At 41.5% G+C, this 22,075-nt stretch overlaps 2 protein-coding genes across 3 annotated transcripts; one reads left to right on the forward strand and one right to left on the reverse strand.

The window, feature by feature from the left end:
• Nucleotides 1–1,705: 1,705 nt before the first annotated feature.
• On the reverse strand, nucleotides 1,706–12,094 carry LOC139389476 (tumor necrosis factor receptor superfamily member 1A-like). Its single transcript, XM_071136268.1, has 7 exons — nucleotides 11,990–12,094; nucleotides 5,168–6,048; nucleotides 4,082–4,226; nucleotides 3,875–4,006; nucleotides 2,797–3,048; nucleotides 2,493–2,609; nucleotides 1,706–2,395 (listed from the first exon to the last, which is right to left on the reverse strand). Exons 3-7 carry the CDS (start codon nucleotides 4,224–4,226, stop codon nucleotides 2,283–2,285), a joined length of 759 nt encoding a protein of 252 aa, XP_070992369.1. The 5' UTR covers nucleotides 5,168–6,048; nucleotides 11,990–12,094; the 3' UTR covers nucleotides 1,706–2,282.
• Nucleotides 11,897–22,053, forward strand: LOC139389465 (tumor necrosis factor receptor superfamily member 1A-like). Of its 2 annotated transcripts, none has more exons than XM_071136247.1 (10): nucleotides 11,897–12,241; nucleotides 12,926–13,039; nucleotides 13,357–13,480; nucleotides 16,565–16,690; nucleotides 16,879–17,031; nucleotides 17,193–17,274; nucleotides 17,771–17,829; nucleotides 18,035–18,216; nucleotides 18,500–18,611; nucleotides 20,389–22,053. In XM_071136247.1, the coding sequence occupies exons 2-10, from the start codon at nucleotides 12,974–12,976 to the stop codon at nucleotides 20,676–20,678; spliced, it is 1,194 nt and encodes a 397-aa protein (XP_070992348.1). In that variant the 5' UTR covers nucleotides 11,897–12,241; nucleotides 12,926–12,973; the 3' UTR covers nucleotides 20,679–22,053. The 2 variants fall into 2 exon arrangements, with proteins under 2 accessions (XP_070992348.1, XP_070992356.1); XM_071136255.1 differs by having other exon boundaries at nucleotides 12,087–12,241; nucleotides 16,882–17,031.
• The last annotated feature ends 22 nt before the right edge of the window (nucleotides 22,054–22,075 follow it).

A 22,075-nucleotide genomic window follows, 5' to 3' on the forward strand; every position in this document is an offset into this window, starting at 1 on the left:
TGAGGAAGGATTAGACTGTGATGTTAAATCTCAGGATAGGTCTACACTGGGAGCCAACTGTAGCTTCTTGTGAATGTAATTGAATTAAAAGATTGCAACACTCTCTCTGTGTAGACCTACTTACCAGTTTCTAGTGTCTACATGTACCCAGAAAGCATTAAAATGCAGAGTAAGATGAAAAAACATTGCCCTTTCAATCATAGATGATTCATCGATGAAATACCCATGAGTGGCTTACGATCAGTTTGCTGGGGTCACTAATAGATTTGTGTCTGTTATTTTCCAGCTCTCAAGTTCTGTAACAAGGTATGTGTAATAACCTACGGTAACTTACAACATTGTGTGTGTAATGTTTACATTGTCATTCATGTGTTCCTGACCGAAACCCTATATAGGCATTGTTGACAATTGTGTATTCCAATAACTCTGATTTCTGGTGAATTTCTGTGCTCTTATGAAGGGAGTAAGAGAAACGTTGCCTAACAAGACCAAAGAGCCACCTCATCAGCACAATGCCAGAGAGACACAGCCCAGTATTAAGCACCAGACAGTGGATCCACCACCTATTACAGCAGCAAATATAGGTACTATGGATACATACAAATAATTATTTTGACCCCAAGATCTTGATTTAAAAAGGAATCTAAATATGGTGGAGTTCCTCTTGTGGTTTTTCCTATAGAGGCACGTCAGTCGTTTAACTTGGAGTTTTGCATAGAAGATGTTTTGAAGTCCATGGGGGATTAGCATGGGAAGTTGATCAGTTTCAAGATCCATAGTGAATAAGGCTGATGATGAATATAGAATCTAATATCACTTTCTCTCTGTCTGTGTCTCTCTCAGGCCCGGTCCATGTCCACAATGCTGGAACAGTCATCTTCAGTTTACTCAACCAGTTCACTGGTATGGGTGGAGGGATGGAAGAGAGAGGGCAGAAAGAGAGGGATGAGGAAGGATGTCCGACCCACCCCACACCCTCCCCTAACATCCATCTATCCCAGGAGGAAAGGGATGGGGAGATGGACTGTGTATTCTTCCCTTCACAGGAACAAGGGAAGGACAGTCACGTTTCCAAAGAGGAGGTGCATTGAGGGGAGGGGGATTGAGGACAGAGGACGCACCAAGTGAAAGCTTCCCTTCTAGGATCAGTTTAGCCAACCATACATCCTAATGTTAATCATAAGGAGGATTAAGACCGGTCTGACCCTGGATCAGTGGTAAGGGACAACATCTACCTATGGCTCTATTCAGTCTGTATCACTGAAGCGTTACAGATTGCTTGATAGAAATGTAAAGGTCATTTTTGATTGAGCCGACATATACAGTGTTTAACGTGAATGCAGCCTCCACTGACGTGAGAACATTGCCTTTACATTTCTATCAGGCTGTAAAGCTGAACTTCTGAGATACATGGAGCCCTTACTCTCAGAAGAACACCGGTGAATCCCAAAACTCTAGAATGGCCATTATTTCCTGTCCCAAAACTCTAGAATGGCCATTATATCCTGTCCCAAAACTCTAGAATGGCCATTATTTCCTGTTCTAGACTTAGATAGAGCTAGACATCTCACTATGGTGGTCATGTACACATCCACTTGCTCTCATTTTATTCAACTGTATAATAAGCTTTCAGTCTCAACTGCTGCAAACTGTTTTTTTCTGTGTTCATGTGGCACCTTGAACTGTTTTTGCACCAATTAAAACCAAAATATGAAATATAATTGTTCAATGAATACAGGTGATGGGGCGATTGTATGACATTACAGTAGGCCTGTAACATTTGTGATTCTGTTCTTTATTTAAAATACAGCACTGTATGTTTTCAACAGCCACTACTATGTAAGAGTAAACACTGGCATAAAGCATAGATACAGCTAAAATCATAATGAAGGTGTAAAACATCTTCAACATAAACATGTACAGTACATGTATTCAGCACACAAATGTATGTGTGTGTGTGTGTGCGTGTGTGTCTGTCTCTCTGTGTCTCTTGTTCACTCTTCGTTTCTCACTCTCATTCTGCTCTTTCTCGGTCACAGACTCCCACTCCCTCTCTCATCTTTAGCCTGTATCTTCATACTTCAAAGTGTATTTTTGTCCTATTTTCTTGTCCTTTCTGAAAGTCCTAGATACAGAAGCCACTGTATTAAACCAATACAGCAGCCTGTCTAGCCTTCAGGTTAGTTTCACTTCAATGGGAATGTGAGGTAGTCTGTTTGTCTCCCGGGTCTCCCAGCTCGCTTGGGAGTTCTCATCCTCTCCTTCGACACCCACTTCCTCCATCATACGTCCAGTAGCAGCTCTGGCTTTCCACACACTTCCTGGACCGGCATGGGCACTTCCTCTTCCGCTGTGCTCTGATTCGCTGGAGTAGTCTTTTTGGGAGACCAGAAGCCTGATGGACCAATAAGATGAGGGTTAGGTCAAATGTGCATGCATATGTATTGTGTTCAATAGAACTACAGGACAGATCAACAGTGACGTGGACTTACTGTTTGTTGAACCAATCCATCGCAGAAAAGGTTTGAGCTTTGAGATGGCAACAAGGCAGGTGAGCAGTAGACACACACACACTGCAGACACACACACCGGGAGCCACTTGCTATCATCTGTTTGTGTGTGTATGAGAGAGAGGGAGGAGTGGAGAGAGGGGTCAGGGCCGTACACATGAACACCGGCATTGTTTTGGGTTTTGTGAGAGAGAGAGAACTATGTAGCTCTCATGGCATTTTTACATGTCACTTTGAACACTTTCAGGCCATTTTCATAATTTGTATCCAATGTATTGTAGTTTACCTTGGTTTGGATTTGTTCTGGGCCCAGTACCAGGTTTGGTGACAGGTTTAGGTCTATGATTATGGTTACCAGCAACCGAGTGGTTTGACACTGTAGCTGGCATGATGGGAGGTGTCGGTATGAGTTTGGGTGTGTTCGGGCTGGGGATCTCCTCACAGTCCAGACAGGTGCCACTTCCTCTGCAGCGGTAGCCTGGTTTACAGCTGCACACATCATTCTGCTTGGTGGAACAGTTAGATACATACTGCAGCTCTGTAACGAAACACAAGTCATAGGTGGTCTATTTGTCTGTGTGTCTTAATGTATACTGACTTTGACATAGTGTTTTTGTCACGTAGTCAAACACAATCTGAAATCATGCCTGAATATGATGAAATAACTCATCTTCAAAATGACTCATAGGACCTTGTTGAATCAGCTTTTGACTGATTCAACAAGGTCCTATGAAGTGTATATTACCGTCAGACCCCACCCTTCACACACACACACACACGCACACACACACACACACACACACACACTTGACTAGAGTGAATGACAGTTCAAATGTGTTCACTGAGTCTGTGACTACTCTCAAACCTCTCTCACCTCTATTTAAAAATAGTTAATCTCTATTTTTGTCCCCCACTACACTCGATGACAACGATGTAATGAGAATGTTCTGTCAGCTGTACTTTCCAATGTTTATCTTTAAAGTAAAAAGGTTATTTCCACCGGTGAGATGATATCTGTCTACCACTAACCCCTCCCACTGTCCCCCCTCCATCACCACTGATATCCTTGACATTACTTGGTAGACATGCCATCCCTTCTGCCCTCCAGGCCTCCCAACCCTCCTCTACTCCTGGGTGGGTGAGTCAGTGTTTCTCAGTGCCCCCCTCCCCCTCTCTCTCTGACTGTGTCCCACCATGGTACAGTGAAGGGGGAAATCCCTAGCAGGCTGTGTTTTCATCTGTAAAGTCCTTCATAACTATGACTTAGAAAAACAGGTGAGTAACAGTTTTAGACAGACAAACAAGACAAGTATCAGTGCCAATCATATTTTGCTGGAAATGTATAGACACCCACACACACTCACCACTCATGCTGCAGCCATCGCAGGATTTGCAGCCTTTGTTGAAGTTGTAGCTGTCTGAGTAGTAGCCGCTGGCGCAGTCAGTACACTGGGTAGGGCTGTTCTGACCGGTGCAGCGTCCCACCAGATGCTGACCTGTAAAGGGCAACACATTAAATTACACATGCACACACACACACACCTGATAAAAGTATTTTTCAAATGGCTTACCTGGTGGACACTTGTTGCAGCACCATTGGCTGTCATGCAGTGGCCAAGCATACTGTGTTTTATTGTCGCACGTGAGGGATTGGACAAGAGAGAGGAGAGAAGGTAGGGATAGAAAAATGTGGGTGATCCACCAGAAGAGATGCATCTGAGAGGGATGAACAGAAAAAGAGGAAGACAGTCAATATTTAACATATATTTTACAAGAACTTCAGAACATTGACATACACTGAGTGTACAAAACATTAGGAACACCTCCCTAATATTGAGTTGCACCCCCTTTTGCCCTCAGAACAGCCTCAATTTGTCAGGGCATGGACTCTACAAGGTGTTGAAAGCATTCCACAGGGATGCTGGCCCATGTTGACTCCAATGCTTTCCACAGTTGTCAAGTTTGCTGGATGTCCTTTGGGTGGTGGGCCATTCTTGATACACACAGGAAACTGTTGAGTGTGAAAAACCCAGCAGCGTTGTAGTTCTTGACACACTCAAACCGGTGCACCTGGCACCTACTACCGTAGGGAAGTGTAGAGTCTGACTGTATACCATTATAGATACATCAAGCAAGCCCAGAACTCTAACGACAGACCTGAACAAAACGTGTTTCAGTAGGGAAGGGTAGAGTCCAACTGTATACCATTATAGATACATCAAGCAAGCCCAGGACTCTAACGACAGACCTGAAAAAAACGTGTTTCAGTAGGGAAGTGTAGAGTCTGACTGTATACCATTATAGATACATCAAGCAAGTCCAGGACTCTAACGACAGACCTGAACAAAACGTGTTTCAGTAGGGAAGTGTAGAGTCTGACTGTATACCATTATAGATAAATCAAGCAAGCCCAGGACTCTAACGACAGACCTGAACAAAACGTGTTTCAGTAGGGAAGTGTAGAGTCCAACTGTATACCATTATAGATACATCAAGCAAGCCCAGGACTCTAACGACAGACCTGAACAAAACGTGTTTCAGTAGGGAAGTGTAGAGTCTGACTGTATACCATTATAGATACATCAAGCAAGCCCAGGACTCTAACAACAGACCTGAACAAAACGTGTTTCAGTAGGGAAGTGTAGAGTCTGACTTACCGTGTCTCAGAGAGAATGAGATAGATGTGACTCTGGACCCTCTGACTGTGTGACTGAACTGGGGATCACAGTGTGTCAGAGTATTATTCAAAAGATGAGTCATAAGGTAAACTGCCATTTCAAGATTCCTATCTCTCTCTCTATGACGACCCCCCTAGTTCACTCTGAACCACTGTGCCGCTTAAAACCCTAAACTTGCCCATCTTCCTCCCCCTTTCTTTCCACTGCTGTTTGTCTGTCTCTCTTTTTTCATCAAAAACGGTGATATTAGGTTCCAAAACAATCTTTAAGACTCTCTTATGTCCGTCTGTCTCTCTCTCTCTCGCTCAGTTGCTTTGATGACAAGGTAACTTCAGAGTGATATGACTACATTACACTCATCTTAGGACCAGTCATTTTCTTCACTGTAAGCAGCAGCCGTTCTTATTTAAATTCACCGTCCAGTCAAACATACTCAGATCAGACTGAGAGAAATGACATTGACATTCTTTTCGGACTTGTACACAACAGGTTTTTGAGCTACATTGACTCTTGTGGGTTAACTGAATGTCATATTTTGCCTATCATGGTTAGTGTGTGTGTGCGTGTGTGCGTCGGGTGAATGTGTGGTGTGTGTGTGTGGTGTGTGTGTGGTGTGTGTGTGTGTGTGTGTTTCAACCATATGCAGCCGTCTCTCTGTCAGAGGTCACGTGGTTTCATTGACTCTGGTCTGCTCCTTCTCAGCTCAACCTGGATTTTCACAGAAGCCAAGCCACATCACATGACCCTGGGTGAACTGTTACAGCCCAGGGAGCAGCGGCAGGGATGACCCTCTACACATCTCCCTCCACCTTCGCCTCAGGCCTCTGAGCATTCACTATTCATACAGCATACACAGATTTCTGTAACAAACAGAAATGACTGGGCTGAGCCTCAGAGTCTGCAGAAACAAACAGTTGCCAACCAAAAAAACATGACTGATTCTCATGAATGTTTCTCCAGGATTTTCTTATTATATGTTTTCCATTGGCTGAAAGGTACATTTAGTTTATTTTTATTTTACCCCTCTACTACCCCCCCCCCCCCCCCCCCTCTTCGAAACCTCGTTTGGTTTCCATGTGCCATATATTTCTCAATTGTGTTGTGATGTTTTACAAAAAAAAATTAGCTTTCTAATCGTATATTATCCACAGATTGTGAGCTAAAGATAAACCTTTCCTATGAGTATTATTAATTGACTGACTATGGCTTTCCAAATCGCCCAACACTGCTATTTGTAAGGTTAATTTTATTTGGATGTTGTGATTTTTTTTTAAACAATTCCTGAACCTGTGACCAGAAACAAGCTACATAGGGGCAGTACCAGAATAAATGATATATTGATTCTGTTTCTTCACAGCAAAAATCTACAGAGCTGAGATTGTTGTATGCCCCATATATACAGTGCCTTGCGAAAGTATTCGGCCCCCTTGAACTTTGCAACCTTTTGCCACATTTCAGGCTTCAAACATAAAGATATAAAACTGTATTTTTTTGTGAAGAATCAACAACAAGTGGGACACAATCATGAAGTGGATATTTCAAACTTTTTTAACAAATCAAAAACTGAAAAATTGGGCGTGCAAAATTATTCAGCCCCCTTAAGTTAATACTTTGTAGCGCCACCTTTTGCTGCGATTACAGCTGTAAGTCGCTTGGGGTATGTCTCTATCAGTTTTGCACATCGAGAGACTGACATTTTTTCCCATTCCTCCTTGCAAAACAGCTCGAGCTCAGTGAGGTTGGATGGAGAGCATTTGTGAACAGCAGTTTTCAGTTCTTTCCACAGATTCTCGATTGGATTCAGGTCTGGACTTTGACTTGGCCATTCTAACACCTGGATATGTTTATTTTTGAACCATTCCATTGTAGATTTTGCTTTATGTTTTGGATCATTGTCTTGTTGGAAGACAAATCTCCATCCCAGTCTCAGGTCTTTTGCAGACTCCATCAGGTTTTCTTCCAGAATGGTCCTGTATTTGGCTCCATCCATCTTCCCATCAATTTTAACCATCTTCCCTGTCCCTGCTGAAGAAAAGCAGGCCCAAACCATGATGCTGCCACCACCATGTTTGACAGTGGGGATGGTGTGTTCAGCTGTGTTGTTTTTACGCCAAACATAACGTTTTGCATTGTTGCCAAAAAGTTCAATTTTGGTTTCATCTGACCAAAGCACTTTCTTCCACATGTTTGGTGTGTCTCCCAGGTGGCTTGTGGCAAACTTTAAAAGACACTTTTTATGGATATCTTTAAGAAATGGCTTTCTTCTTGCCACTCTTCCATAAAGGCCAGATTTGTGCAATATACGACTGATTGTTGTCCTATAGACAGAGTCTCCCACCTCAGCTGTAGATCTCTGCAGTTCATCCAGAGTGATCATGGGCCTCTTGGCTGCATCTCTGATCAGTCTTCTCCTTGTATGAGCTGAAAGTTTAGAGGGACGGCCAGGTCTTGGTAGATTTGCAGTGGTCTGATACTCCTTCCATTTCAATATTATCGCTTGCACAGTGCTCCTTGGGATGTTTAAAGCTTGGGAAATCTTTTTGTATCCAAATCCGGCTTTAAACTTCTTCACAACAGTATCTCGGACCTGCCTGGTGTGTTCCTTGTTCTTCATGATGCTCTCTGCGCTTTTAACGGACCTCTGAGACTATCACAGTGCAGGTGCATTTATACGGAGACTTGATTACACACAGGTGGATTGTATTTATCATCATTAGTCATTTAGGTCAACATTGGATCATTCAGAGATCCTCACTGAACTTCTGGAGAGAGTTTGCTGCACTGAAAGTAAAGGGGCTGAATAATTTTGCACGCCCAATTTTTCAGTTTTTGATTTGTTAAAAAAGTTTGAAATATCCAATAAATGTCGTTCCACTTCATGATTGTGTCCCACTTGTTGTTGATTCTTCACAAAAAAATACAGTTTTATATCTTTATGTTTGAAGCCTGAAATGTGGCAAAAGGTCGCAAAGTTCAAGGGGGCCGAATACTTTCGCAAGGCACTGTATATATATAGTATTCTGTTGGTGGCAAGAATTTTATATAATCATTTAAACTGAAAAACTCAGTGTTGAATCAAGTGTAGTTTTTTTGTACCAGTTCATAAACCATATGCCATGGAATTGGTACATTGAAAAGCTCCTCCCATTTATTTTGCAACCTGCAGCTGTCAAATGTTTGTCCTCAGATGAAACTGGTATATTTTTCTATTTATGCCAGTTCCTTTCAGCCAATATGTATCTTTAATATATGGCAGGCAAACAAGTTCCCTACCTTCTCCCTTTTCCACCTCAATTTGTGTGGTAGTGCTGCAATCAGTTGGTTGTAAGTTTGGATTGAGCAGACATTCCCATATATTCTCAATAGCAACATATGTGACAACTCCTCCGTTTCTATTCATAATACCATTAATAAATATAATACCAATTTTAAACATTTCCATAAAGAATGTTTTTTAATTAATCAGTATATTTGAGTTTAATCATAACATTTGTTGTAATATATGTTCTATCTTTTCTGGAGGATAAAACTGAAATTGTAACCAGCTTTGTATGGCTTGTTTAAGAAAGGACAATAGTTTAAACAAATTTTCATTTTCAATTAGTCATAAATGAGAAGCTGTAACCTGTGTAAAGGCAAAAAGGCCATTTTTGAACAAAGGATGAGCCTTTCGAAAAAAGTATTAAAAGTATTTACCTCTGGTTGCAGAATCTTATCTATTTTTGTTAACTTTCTATTGAAATGAATTGTGGTAAGTTCATATGTTTTTTGAAATGTGAATACCAAGTATGTCTACTTCACTATCATCCCATTTTTACTATTTTACATCTGGGGTTGCTGTACATAACTGTAACCCATTGTATAAGAGATTCACCTAAATTAAAGTAATCCAGGCATTTATGTATCAATTCTAGTCGTACTTTATCAAACGCCTTTTCAAGATCTGCTATGAAGACCAGGCCTGGTGTCTTTGATGTTTCATAATGTTCAATTGTTTCAAGTAATTGTCGTATATTATCTCCAATATATCGCCCATGTAAAAAAAACTGTCTGCTCAGGATGAACAATATCTGGTAAAACCTTTTTAATTCTATGCATTTCGCCAGGATTTTCGCATCGTAACACTGAAGTGTTAGAGGCCTCCAGTTTTTTAAATGGACTGGATACTTACCACCTGGGTCCTGTTTTAGTAGTAATGAAATTAGACCTTGAGTACCTGAAAGTCTACCATTTGTATAAGAGTAATTAAAACACGCTAATAATGGATATTTGAGTACATCAAAAAGGTCTACTGGTATACCGTCAAGCCCTGGTGTTATTCCGGACTGAAAAGATTTTATTGCCTCAAAAAGATCCTCTTCTCTGTAAGTTGGCCTTCACACAGGTCTTTCTGTAAATTTGTTCATTTTACATTATTATTAGGAAATAAATCCTTATAGTTAACATCATTCAGTGGAAATGGAGGAGACTTAAAAGAAAACATCATTTAAATATTTTGCTTTCTCTTTCAAAATATAATTTGGTGAATCATGGATAACTCCATTTGTAACAAGTTTCTGTAAATAATTTTTGGTAGAATTTCTATGTTGAAGATTCAAGAAATATTTTGTGCATTTTTCACAATTTTCCATCCAATTCGCTTTATTTTTATAATACATTACACTTGATTGTTCTTGAATAAGTACCTCCACTTCATTTTGTTTTTCCTCTAATCTATTTTGTGCCTCTATAGTACAGTTTCCGTTACCATCTACCTGCTCTGTTACTTCCTCCATTTCCTTTATTAGTCTAATCTCTTTTGACCTAAACTGCTTTTGTTTTAATGGTATGGTGAGTATTGTATTTAATGGCCTCTAATAGTACATTTGAAAGTGTCCCATACAATAAGAGAATCTGCTGTACCTATGTTGTACAAAAATAAGTAAATTATGAATTATTTTGTCTTAGTTAAGAACAAATTGTCATCTAATAGGCTTTGATTCAATTTCCAATGTCCACGTAGTTTGTAGAGTGATTTCCTTTACCATCCATTCTGGTACTTTAAAACCGTATTATAATCTCCCACCATAATAATAGATTATTTCAATGCTTGTCTTTTCAAAAAAGTGTGGATCATTATTATTTGGCCCATATGGATTAATTAGCCAGATCTGTTTTTGGTCCAATAGCATATTTAAAATAATACAGTTTCCTTGTGGATCTGTTTGCACAATTGGATCAAAATTTGTATTAATTAGTATAATCACCCTTGAGTGAGTGATAAAGAAATGGATAAGTATGATGACAGCTGTGAAGCTTTGAGAAGGAAGTGGGTTCTGAAGAAAGGAAGTAGGTTTTGAAGAAAGGAAGTACTTCTCACTGCCGAGCAAACGGATAAACACAGGTAACAGAAAGATAAGGCAGATTTATTATATATATATATATATATATATGGGAGAGTTAGAGGGTTAGTTGTTTCTAGGAAACCATACACAAAATGAATCATGTGACCAAATATTTAGGAAGAGGTCATCATTTCATAGTCTGTGAAGGAAAAAAACACATGGAAAAAGCAGCAAGCAAGTTAGGTCCAAAAAACAGATTTTCATAAAGTCAAATACATTTATTGTGATATAGGTTTCATGATGCCAGTTATAGGCTAGTTTTAAAGTATATAGGGGAGGACGGGATGGTGGTAACAGCTGGACTGGAATCAGTGGAATGGTATCAACTACATCAAACACATGGTTTCCTTTTTTATTCCATTCCAGCCATTATTATGAGCCGTCCTCCCCTCAGCAGCCTCCACTAGTTTTATACATCAGTTGGGGTCTCTATAAGCTACAATATGAGGTCCTAAACCTAGCATGAAAGTGCACCCTTGCACCCAGTTAAATTGTACCATTATTATTGTGTATATATAATGTATGTAAACTTTGTTGAAACTCTGCTGTCTGTATTGTGCCATTATTATTGTGTATGTATAATGTATGTAAACTTTGTTGAAACTCTGCTGTCTGTATTGTACCATTATTATTGTGTATATATAATGTATGTAAACTTTGTTGAAACTCTGCTGTCTGTCTCTAAATGTTGTCCATCACTAGCAGCACCATATCACCAAGTCACATTCTGAGTATGTGTAAATGTACTTGGCGAATAACGGTGATTCTGATTGTGCGAGGGGACAGTTGAGCCAACGGCTAATCAACACACCCCATACAAATGATGATTACATTTAGTCCGTTTTATGCATAATATGAATAGTATTTTGAAGACGCCTCGCATTTGAGTGATTAGTCAAGTTTAATGCCTTCCTCGGTTGAGTTTTCTTCCCCGGTGTAATACGAGGTATTATCGCTGGGATATGAGGTTACACGTAAATGTTTTAAAATGTACAGTTAGAAATGTTTCCCTATGCGTAGGCTACCCTGTCCCCATACTCAATTTACTCCACACCCGAGGTAAATTGAGCCAAGAGACAAGCTGTTTTCAAAAGGGTTATGTTTACATGCATTCTGCTTATTTCCAGAGATACACAACTTCCTGAAATAAACGTAGATATCTTCGGATATACTATTGACGTAGTGATGCTAAATGTAAAAAAAAATCGCCCACCATACCCCCCTCTCACCTGTTGCTCCAATAGGCAATAGGCATTTTTAGCATTATGCTACATCCGGATTTAGAAACAACCCCCCCAGGCACCGTGCAGGTGTTTCAATTGTTGTTTTTGTATACACTTGAGAAATGTCTCTTGTGACCCATAGGCGCACAGTCTGCTATTGCTCAATCGAGTTACATAAGTATTTATCCACCTACCTATGGTGTAACCTGTATCATGCACTGCAATTCAGACTTCCTTAAAGCCTGGGTGCGGTGAAGCAATGACTTACGAGCATGACGTGTCCATTTTCCCGTTTGAGTCCGCCCCCTCTCTAGAACTCGCGACTTAACACCCTGGCGTCTCTTGGGAGATTGGAATGTATTTCTTAAACTTTTACTAAAAATAGATTTTAATTTTGGAGACTCGACTGCATCACTATTTGTCATGTAGGAGCGGGTTCGATCAAGGTAAGTGACGGTAACTCTCCGCCTGTAGTTTTGGGAAAAGAGATTGATATCGGACCTCTGCGGCTAAAACGGTGGGCGTAAGCTACAGTGAAATCGAAACAAAATACGTGTTCTCGGTTATCATTGTAGCTTTAGCGGAGTTTATTCTTGAAATAGAACTTTGTATAAATTAAAATGCACAGCCTAGCTGTAACGTACGTCCCGGAAAACCGGAAAATAATTTCCCTAAACTTAAACTGGCGCAACGGTCTAAGGCACTGTATCTCAGTGCTAGAGGCGTCCTGGTTCGAATCCAGGCTGTATCACAACCGGGCATGATTGGGAGTCCCATAGTGCCGCACACAATTGGCCCAGCGACGGTGTAGGCCGTCATTGTAAATAAGAATTTGTTCTTAACTGCCTTGCCAAGATAACGAACTGTTAAGTTCTAAAAAAAAATCAAGTTAATTAGTTAAATTATTTTCCGAGACTTACGTTATAATGCTAGCTATGCATTTTAAACCATACAAGTTCATATCTATATAGCCTTGACATGGTAGTAAAAAGTTATTTTTGAACTTAATACTGATTCATATTGACAGCATTTTCTTTGCACTAGAAGAAAGGTAAGTCTAGTAGGCCTAATTTGTGAAAGCATTATGAAGAGAGTTTTGTCACACGTTTTACCCCTTCTCCTTTCTGCAGGTGTTTTTCTTTTAAAGATGGTGTTAGTGAGAAGAGTGGTGTGAAAGAATGGACGTCTTGAGAGGGAAATGGAAGGAAAAATGCTTTCTGAACATTTGCGCTCTGCTCGTATTGGTAAGAAACTTTAACATGAACAGATGCACAATGCCGAGTCCTCTACCAATAACATAATGCCCCATCTAGTCGTAATTATTTCTCATCAATACATCAATCAACCCCCACCAACTCATCAACTATCAAATTTGTCAATTATGCACACCATTCAATTCAGTGTTAAAACATTATTAAATCAGTAAATCAATTAGTCAATCATTTCAGGAATAGGCCTATACAGTAGCCTGTCAATCAGTTATAAAATATTTTCAGTAATTACATATGACTGGTATTTGATTGGATCTGTTCTATAACAACAATGTAATGTAATGTTGCAGTGCTGGTCAGTAGACCCCTCCCTCTCGGCACCACCACCTCCTGATAGGACCCGGGAGTTGCAATGCCTTGAGGGGAGTCATTACCGCACTGCTAACGGGACATGCTGTCGAAAGTGCCATGAAGGTAGGCCTTCTGTACTGTACTATATTACACTGCACTTATACAACTGGGCCTTTCCATTCCCGAGTGTAACGTGTAACTTATACTTTTCCATACACTATGCATTGAGTTAAAGATCAAATCCGCATTAAGGGAAACAGTGCCACTGTTCGCCCCAGAACGAGGGTAACTATATGTCCCGGATTGTGTCGGACAGTCCCTCATTTTTTTTCCACATCCCACAACCAAATAATCATGTCCCTTATTTTATCAACAAATTAAAACACTACTAATTTAGAAAAAAGGTTTGTTTGTCCCGTATTTCATTGACTTCATATTATTTGATGAGAATTGACATTCCAACCTGTCTCTTGCAGTCATGTTGCCCTTATGGCAATATACTAAACTCAGCAAAAAAAGAAACGTCCTCTCACTGTCAATTGCGTTTATTTAAACTTAACATGTGTTGAATCTTATGTTCATAGACATTTTACAACTGATACATAAACTGAACAAGTTCCACAGGCATGTGACTAGCAGAAATTGAATAATGTGTCCCTGAACAAAGGGGGGTCAAAATCAAAAGTAACAGTCAGTATTTGGTGTGGCCACCAGCTGCATTAAGTACTGCAGTGCATCTCCTCATGGACTGCACCAGATTTGCCAGTTCTTGCTGTGAGATGTTACCCCACTCTTCCACCAAGGCACCTGCAAGTTCCCGGACATTTCTGGGGGCAATGGCCCTAGCCCTCACCCTCCGATCCAACAGGTCCTAGACGTGCTCAATGGGATTGAGATCCATGCTCTTCCCTGGCCATGGCAGAACACTAACATTCCTGTCTTGCAGGAATGAGCAGAACAAGCCGTATGGCTGGTGGCATTGTCATGCTGGAGGGTCATGTCAGGATGAGCCTACAGGAAGGGCACCACATGAGGGAGGAGGATGTCTTCCCTGTAACGCACAGCATTGTTGTCATTGCAGGCAATCTCAATCTCAGTCCGATGATGCTGTGACACACCGCCCCAGACCATGATTGACCGCGACTCGTCAATGAAGAGCACTTTTGTCAGTCCTGTCTGGTCCAGCGACGGTGGGTTTGTGCCCATAGGTGACGTTGTTGCCGGTGATGTCTGGTGAGGACCTGCCTTACAACATGCCTACAAGCCCTCAGTCCAGCCTCTCTCAGTCTATTGCGGACAGTCTGAGCATTGATGGAGGGATTGTGTGTTCCTGGTGTAACTTGGGCAGTTTCCATCCTGTAACTGTCCCACAGGTGTGATGTTTGGATGTACCGATTGTGTGCAGGTGTTGTTACATGTGGTCTGCCACTGCGAGGTCTGCCACTGTGGTCTGCCACTGCGGTCTGCCACTGCGAGGACGATCAGCTGTCCGTCCTGTCTCCCTGTAGCGCTGTCTTAGGGTCTCGCCGTACGAACATTGCAATTTATTGCCCTGACCACATCTGCAGTCCTCATGCCTCCTTGCAGCATGCCTAAGGCACGTTCACGCAGATGAGCAGGGACCCTGGGCATCTTTCTTTTGGTGTTTTTCAGAGTCAGTAGAAAGTTTTCATAACTATGACCTTAATTGCCTACTGTCTGTAAGCCGTTCCACAAGTGCATGTTCATTAATTGTTTATCGTTCATTGAACATTGAGCATGGGAAACGGTGTTTAAACCCTTTACAATGAAGATCTGTGAAGTTATTGGGATTTTTACGACTTATCTTTGAAAGACAGGGTCCTGAAAAAGGGATGTTTCTTTTTTTGCTGAGTTTATATCTTAAGGATGTGGTGCTGGTGATGTTAAAGGGGAAGTCTACAGTAGCTTAATTAATGATATGTACCCAGTGATTTTTGAAGAATATACTGTAACTAGAAATGCCCCATGAGTGTAGTTCAACTGTCGTACCCCATCAGAACCCAAAATATAAGCTTGTTTTACTCCAATGTTTGTAAACAAAGTAAATCTAAACAAACATTGTATAGTCTCAAAACATGGTTAAAACTATAATTTTGATATCATGGATGGTCAGTCCTTGCATAGCTCTGTCCATGAATTTGAGAGTAGTTACGTTTCTCCAGCCCCATCCCTCAACTTGTTTATGATTTCTTATTGTTTCAACTGCTGATTGAAGTTTTTAACACTTCTCCAATGTTGTTGAGATCTGATATTCTGCGCAGCGCAAGAAGAAACGTAGGCCAATGTCATATCGCCAACCAATCACATTATCCAAATATTTTTGGGGCTAAATTCCAGCTAAACTTGGAGAGGACAGTTACCTACTGGTATTTACAAAAATCTAACGAAGAGCTAGAAAGTAAGTAAACAGCTGTATTGGACTGAAAGATATAAGGTCATTTCATCAAACTCTCCATGCTAATTTATTTATTTATTTTTATTTTACCTTTATTTTACTAGGCAAGTCAGTTAAGAGCAAATTCTTATTTTCAATGACGACCTAGGAACAGTGGGTTAACTGCCTGTTCAGGGGCAGAACGCCAGATTAGTACCTTGTCAGCTTGGGGGTTCGAACTTGCACCCTTTTGGTTACTAGTCCATGGTTGCTCATTCAACATATTTGATGCTACTGCACTCAATTCTGTTTTAAAAGTCTCTTTTATTTTCCGCTGAGAGGAACCAGAAATGTTTCATTGGCCAAATATTCCCAGATTTGCATACAAAACAGCCACATAAGTGATCTCTTGTTTCTGGATCACCAAATGTTGCACAAGGCAAAGGAGAAGGCTAGGTGTGCTTCAATTGGCTCGTTCGGTGCAGCGGGGGAGATGTGTGCCTCTGCAGAGGTGTCAGAGGGGGGAAAAAACAATGTTGTTTGCAGTAACTTCTTTGTTGTTGTAATATCCTAAATGGATGTGGCAGTTTCACCAGTTAAGGATTCCAGCTTTAAACAAAAACCTTATTTCAAGATTATACTCTTATTGTCTTACCTGTCATCTGTCACACTATAGGCCTTACATACTGTTTACTAGGTTTGTCACTCTCTAACCTAGTTTTAGCTCCGTATTACCAGGTTTTACAGTAAATAAATATGGTGGATTGTGTAGCCCCCCCCCCCTTAGAGTATGTATGCCTTGTGTTCTCCAGGGTTTAAGTTGAAGGAGGACTGCACTAAAGAGGGTGAGAGCCAATGTGAACCCTGTAAAGATGGCAGGACATACCTAGAGAGGAGTAACTACGCCAAGAACTGCCTCCGTTGTACACGCTGTGATGGTACTGTACATTTATTTAGAAAAACGTACAATTTACAATAATATGGCATTTTTTTTACAAAATCCACTTTTAAAAAATGTAATCGCTATAGATGGTCTCAGTATGATATGATAACAAATGCCTTCTCTCTCTGCCCCCCTCCGTATTCTCTTTCTCTCTGTTCTTGGCTGTGTTGTTCCATACACCAGTAGACAATGAGGAAGAGGTGTCGCCATGCAAGAAGAGTAGGAACACAGTGTGTCGCTGCATTGAAGGCTTCTACAAAAAGAGAATAGACTCAGTAACACGGGAGTGCCTCCGTTGCAAGACATGTGGACCTGGAGAGAGAGAAACGCAACCATGTGAGTTTGTCTTCATAATGTTTCACGTTTTTCCACCCAACCTGGTATTTACTTATGGATTACACAGTATAATGGTTATTACATAATAAGGACAACCCTTTTTTTGTTTTGTTGTACTATTTGTTTGTGTGTGTACTGAGTGTACATACTGTTGTTGACAGGTACTCCAGAGAGCGATACAGTGTGTGAATGTAAGGGCTTCCGAAACAAGAAAAACAACAGGAACTGTCTTCCATGCCAAAAGTAAGTACTGGCTTGTCTGTTAAAACTCTTGGGTTTGTCTGCTTTATGAACATTCTGCATGTAAATGGGAAGTTTAATAGAAACTGTCTGCAACGTTGTGCAACAAACTTCTTTCCGTGGGTGAGTTAAAAGACAAGTATTTTGCCATGTCAGCTGTTTTGTGGTCACACCAACCCTGGTCCTGGAGACATACAGTCTGTTGCTATGTAAGGTTGGAGAAGGTCATCATGTCCAGGCTTTAGTTCCAGCCCAGCACTAACACACCTGATTCACCCTAATTTACTGCTCATCAAGACCTTAGGCAGTGCTGACCACTGATAAAGCGCTGGTCTCTTTCAGTGTTCTGTCTTTCCGGAGGGGGGTATGCTGCAACAGGCCTGAATGGTTCTTCTGTAGAGCTGTTCTTCACATGACTCAATACTAATAATTTCCTCTTCACAAACGGGCCACTTCCTCTTCAATAACATACAATTTCCTCTGTGTATCTTCTCTCCAGTTGTAGATCAGCTGACTGTCAGCAGGAGTGTGCTTCAGGCACAGATCCCACTCCCAAACGTGAGTTTCTGATACTTTGTGGCTGGGTTCTGGCTAGAAACATAGTTTGTTTATTTTGGTGGGTTACAAGATACTATGAAACTTTTTTTTGTTATGCTTAAATATATTGGAATTAGACTGTTTCAGTAGTGTCTGTTTCACATCTGCCGTAAGGGTTGCAGCACGTATTCACCCTCTCACTCTGCATGTCTGCCCCTCTTTCCAGCTACAGACTCTGGATGGGGTGTTTGGTCTCCCTACCTGTTGGCTGCGTTCGGCTGTGTTTGTGTGGTGCTGCTGGTGGCGATGGGGATCATGGGCGTACTAGTGGTCCGACGGAAACCGAAGGGGTCAAGCTCCTTTCTCTCTGCTGAGATCACCTCTCAGGGCTCTGAGAAGTCTACTCGGGTGAGACACATCTCTGACCTCTCACCTTTGACCCCTGACATCTCGTATTTCACCTCTGGACAAACCCTTTAAAGGGTTTTATTGGAGAAAAAATAGATACCATTTCAACTACTGTTTTGAACACTCAAGAGCATTTATAGACTGTTTGCACCATAGTGATGGGAGGAAACCAATAGGATTTCCTTTATTGATTGTGTTGTGCTCCCCGGGTTTAGGATGTACTGGGATCGGATGCAGTTCTATATAGTAGAATTCTGATGTTTTTCATTTTCTGTGATTGTAGAGGCTGATCCAAGAGGCCTCGGAGAACGTTCTCAACCAGAGTATCCCAGTGTGTGAGTGTGAACAGGAGCTCCTCAGCAAGCTACCGGACTGTGTCCCCAAGGAGATCAAGAGTAAGTGTGTGTGTGTGTGTGTGTGCATGTGCGTGCATGCGAACGTGTCTGGGTGCACATGTTTCCCTATCTTATCCGGACTAGAATGTCCTGACGAGTTATCAGAATGTTCTGACAAGGTAGGACAACAAGAACAATTCTGAAAAGGTGAGGATTTTAAAGGTTAGGGCTAGGAGTTAGGGTTGGGTTAAGGTTAGGGTTAAGTTTTCTTGAATGGAAATACATTTTTACTCCCCCAAATGTTCTGAAAATTCATGAAAACCAAGCTTTGTGTTTTGGAATGTGAAAGTTTTTTTTAGATACACTACATGGCCAAAAGTATATGGACACCTGCTTGTCAAACATCTCATTCCAAAATCATGGGCGTTAATATGGAGTTGCTCCCCCCTTTGCTGCTATAACAGCCTCCACTCTTCTGGGAAGGCTTTCCACTAGATGTTGAAACATTGCTGCGGGAACTTGCTTCCGTTCAGCCACTAGAGCATTAGTGAGGTTGGGCACCGATGTTGGGCGATTAGGCCTGACTCACAGTCGGCGTTCCAATTCCTCCCAAAGGTGTTCGATGGGGTTGAGGTCAGAGATCTGTGCAGACCTGTCAAGTTCTTCCACACCGATCTCAACAAACCATTTCTGTAAGGACCTCGCTTTGTGCAAGGGGGCATTGTCATGCTGAAACAGGAAAGGGCCTTCCCAAACTGTTGCCACAAAGTTGGAAGCACAGAATCGTCTAGAATGTCATTGTATGCTGTAGAGTTAAGATTTTCCTTCACTGGAACTAAGGTGCCTAGCCAGAACCATGAAAAACAGTCCCAAACCATTATTCCTCCTCCACCAAACTTTACAGTTGGCACTATGCATTCGGGCAGGTAGCTTTTTCCTGGCATCCACCAAACCCAGATTTGTCCGTTGGACTGCCAGATAGTAAAGCGTGATTAATGACTCCAGAGAACTCGTTTCCACTGCTCCAGAGTCCAATGGTGGTGAGCTTTACAAATCAAATCAAATGTTATTTGGCACATGTGCCGAATGCAACAGGTGCAGACCTTACAGTTAAATGCTTACTTACAAGCCTTTAACCAACAATGCTTTAAGAAGTTCTGAAAAATAAGTGTTAATAAAAAGTAAAAGTAACATAATTAAACTGCAGCAGTAAAATAACAATAGCAATATGTAGGTAGAGTTAAAGTGACTATACATAGATATAAACAGAGAGTAGCTGCAGCGTAAAAGGGGGGTCTGAGTAGTCCTTTGATTAGCTGAGTCTTATGGCTTAGGGGTAGACGCTGTTAAGAAACCTTTTGGACCTAGACTTGGCACTCCGGTACCGCTTTCTGTGCGGTAGCAGAGAGAACGGTCTAGGGCCTTCCTCTAGCACCGCCTGGCATAGAGGGCCTGGATGGCAGGAAGCTTGGCCCCAGTGATGTACTGGGCCGTATGCACTACCGTCTGTAGCGCCTTGCGGTCTGAGGCCGAGCAGTTGCCATACCAGGCAGTGATGCAACCCTCAGGATCAATCAATCAAATTGTTGACCACTTGACCCGGGCAGCTCTAGCGGGGCAGGTCTAGCAGGGCAGAAGTTTTACGAACTGACTTGTTGGAAAGGTGGCATCCTATGGCGGTGCCACGTTGAAAGTCACTGAGCTCTTCAGTATGGGCCATTCTACTGCCAATGTTTGTCTATGGTGTCCACGTACTTTTAGCCATGTAGTGTATATTGAACTCTATTTTAATCTCTCTCCGCTCCTATCACCTCTCTTTGTTCCTCTCTCCCTCCAGTCTCTGAGTTGATCTATTCGGTGTTGGACCAAGTCCCTCTGCGTCGTGTGAAGGAGCTGGTGCGTTCGCTGGGTGTGAGTGACATAGTGATAGAGAGGGCTGAGAATGACCACCTCCGTGACACTAAGGAAGCCCAGTACCAGATGCTGAGGGTCTGGGCTAAGGGAAGTGCTCAGGGAGGGGGAGAGGTGCTAGCACGCCCTCTACTGTACCACCTGCTGGATAAGCTGAGAGACATGGACCTGGGAGGGACTGCAGAGGAGCTGGAGACCAAGTATGGAGATCAGTAGAGGGAGAGAGAGAAGATCAGACACACAGACTCATCCCCTTGTCCCTGACCTCACTTGTGTAGACCTGAGAGAATAGGATTGGTACAGTGTAAGCAATATGGTAGTTGTTCCACCTGGTCCAGATCTGATAGACTAGGTGGAAGCGATGCCATGCTTTCACAATATTTCCTAATGTATTATATAACCTTTTGGCAGTGAGCCTGATTATTGATTGCCAACTGTAACTTATACTGTTCTCATGTTTTTTTTGTTGCTCATTCAAACCAATGAGTGAGGAATCGTATGTTACAAAGCAGTTTTAGACAGTGCTGTTTGTAAAACAGGCAAACTTGTAATGTGTCACACACAGGTATGAGAACCACACTAAGAATTTAGTTAAATGCCGTGTTTAGAGTAATACGGATTTAACACCCATCTATAGTATTACAGTTCTATATTACTGAGTATTAGGTGGCGACAGGTAGCCAGTAACTGAAAGGTTGCTGGTTCAAATCCCTGAGCTGGTAACGTGATAAAAATCTGTCTGTGCCCTTGAACAAGACACTTAACCATAATTTCTCCTGTGAATCGCTCTGGATAAGGATGCTTAAAATGTGAAATGTATTATTTACTGGTGTTGCAGTAGTACTCAAGCTAATATTTACATAGGGAAGCTAAAAGCTATACAGATTCCTTCTGTCTCTATCTTGCATTAATCAACCACAAACATATCAAAAGATATTAGCATTATATGTCATATTTGAAGTCTTTGTATTGGTTTGTAAATGGTTATTAATACTGCATAGGAGGATGTTGTATATTTGAATGGTTCTTTGATAAGTTGCTGCTTGGGCGTGAAGATCAAACTACTGTAGTTTTGCTGTCTTTTACTACTGTCTTGATGTACATATTCTTGTTTTACAAAATAGGTTAGGGATGTATCAATCTGTCATATTTATTTACTATTCAGTGTGCAGTGCATTCCTCCTCGAACAATCACACCCATCCAGGTTGTCTCTGTGCCGTGGTTTTGGATCACCACAAGTGATTGATTCTTATCTGTACAGTAATAGTTGTGTCAGTACTGTTAGGGCACAGGCAGGTCTTCTGCAGGTGTTGTCCCTGAGTTATTGACATTCCTTAAAGCCCCATCATCATGCCGCCATTGTTCAGGATCACATAGTCAGAGGACACACCTGTCACTCTGCAGGGCTGACTGATCTCTGGGAGACTAAACATGGAAACTAGGGATGGATAGAGTGGCAAGAAAAAGTATGTGAACCCTTTGGATTTACCTGGACTTCTGCATAAATTGGTCATAAAATTTGATCTGATCTTCATCTGAGTCACAACAATACACAAACACAGTCTGATTAAACTAATAACACACAAACAATTATACGTTTTCATGTCTTTAT

Source organism: Oncorhynchus clarkii, chromosome 3 (genome assembly GCF_045791955.1).
Source record: "Oncorhynchus clarkii lewisi isolate Uvic-CL-2024 chromosome 3, UVic_Ocla_1.0, whole genome shotgun sequence".
In the NCBI taxonomy this organism is placed as follows: domain Eukaryota; kingdom Metazoa; phylum Chordata; class Actinopteri; order Salmoniformes; family Salmonidae; genus Oncorhynchus; species Oncorhynchus clarkii.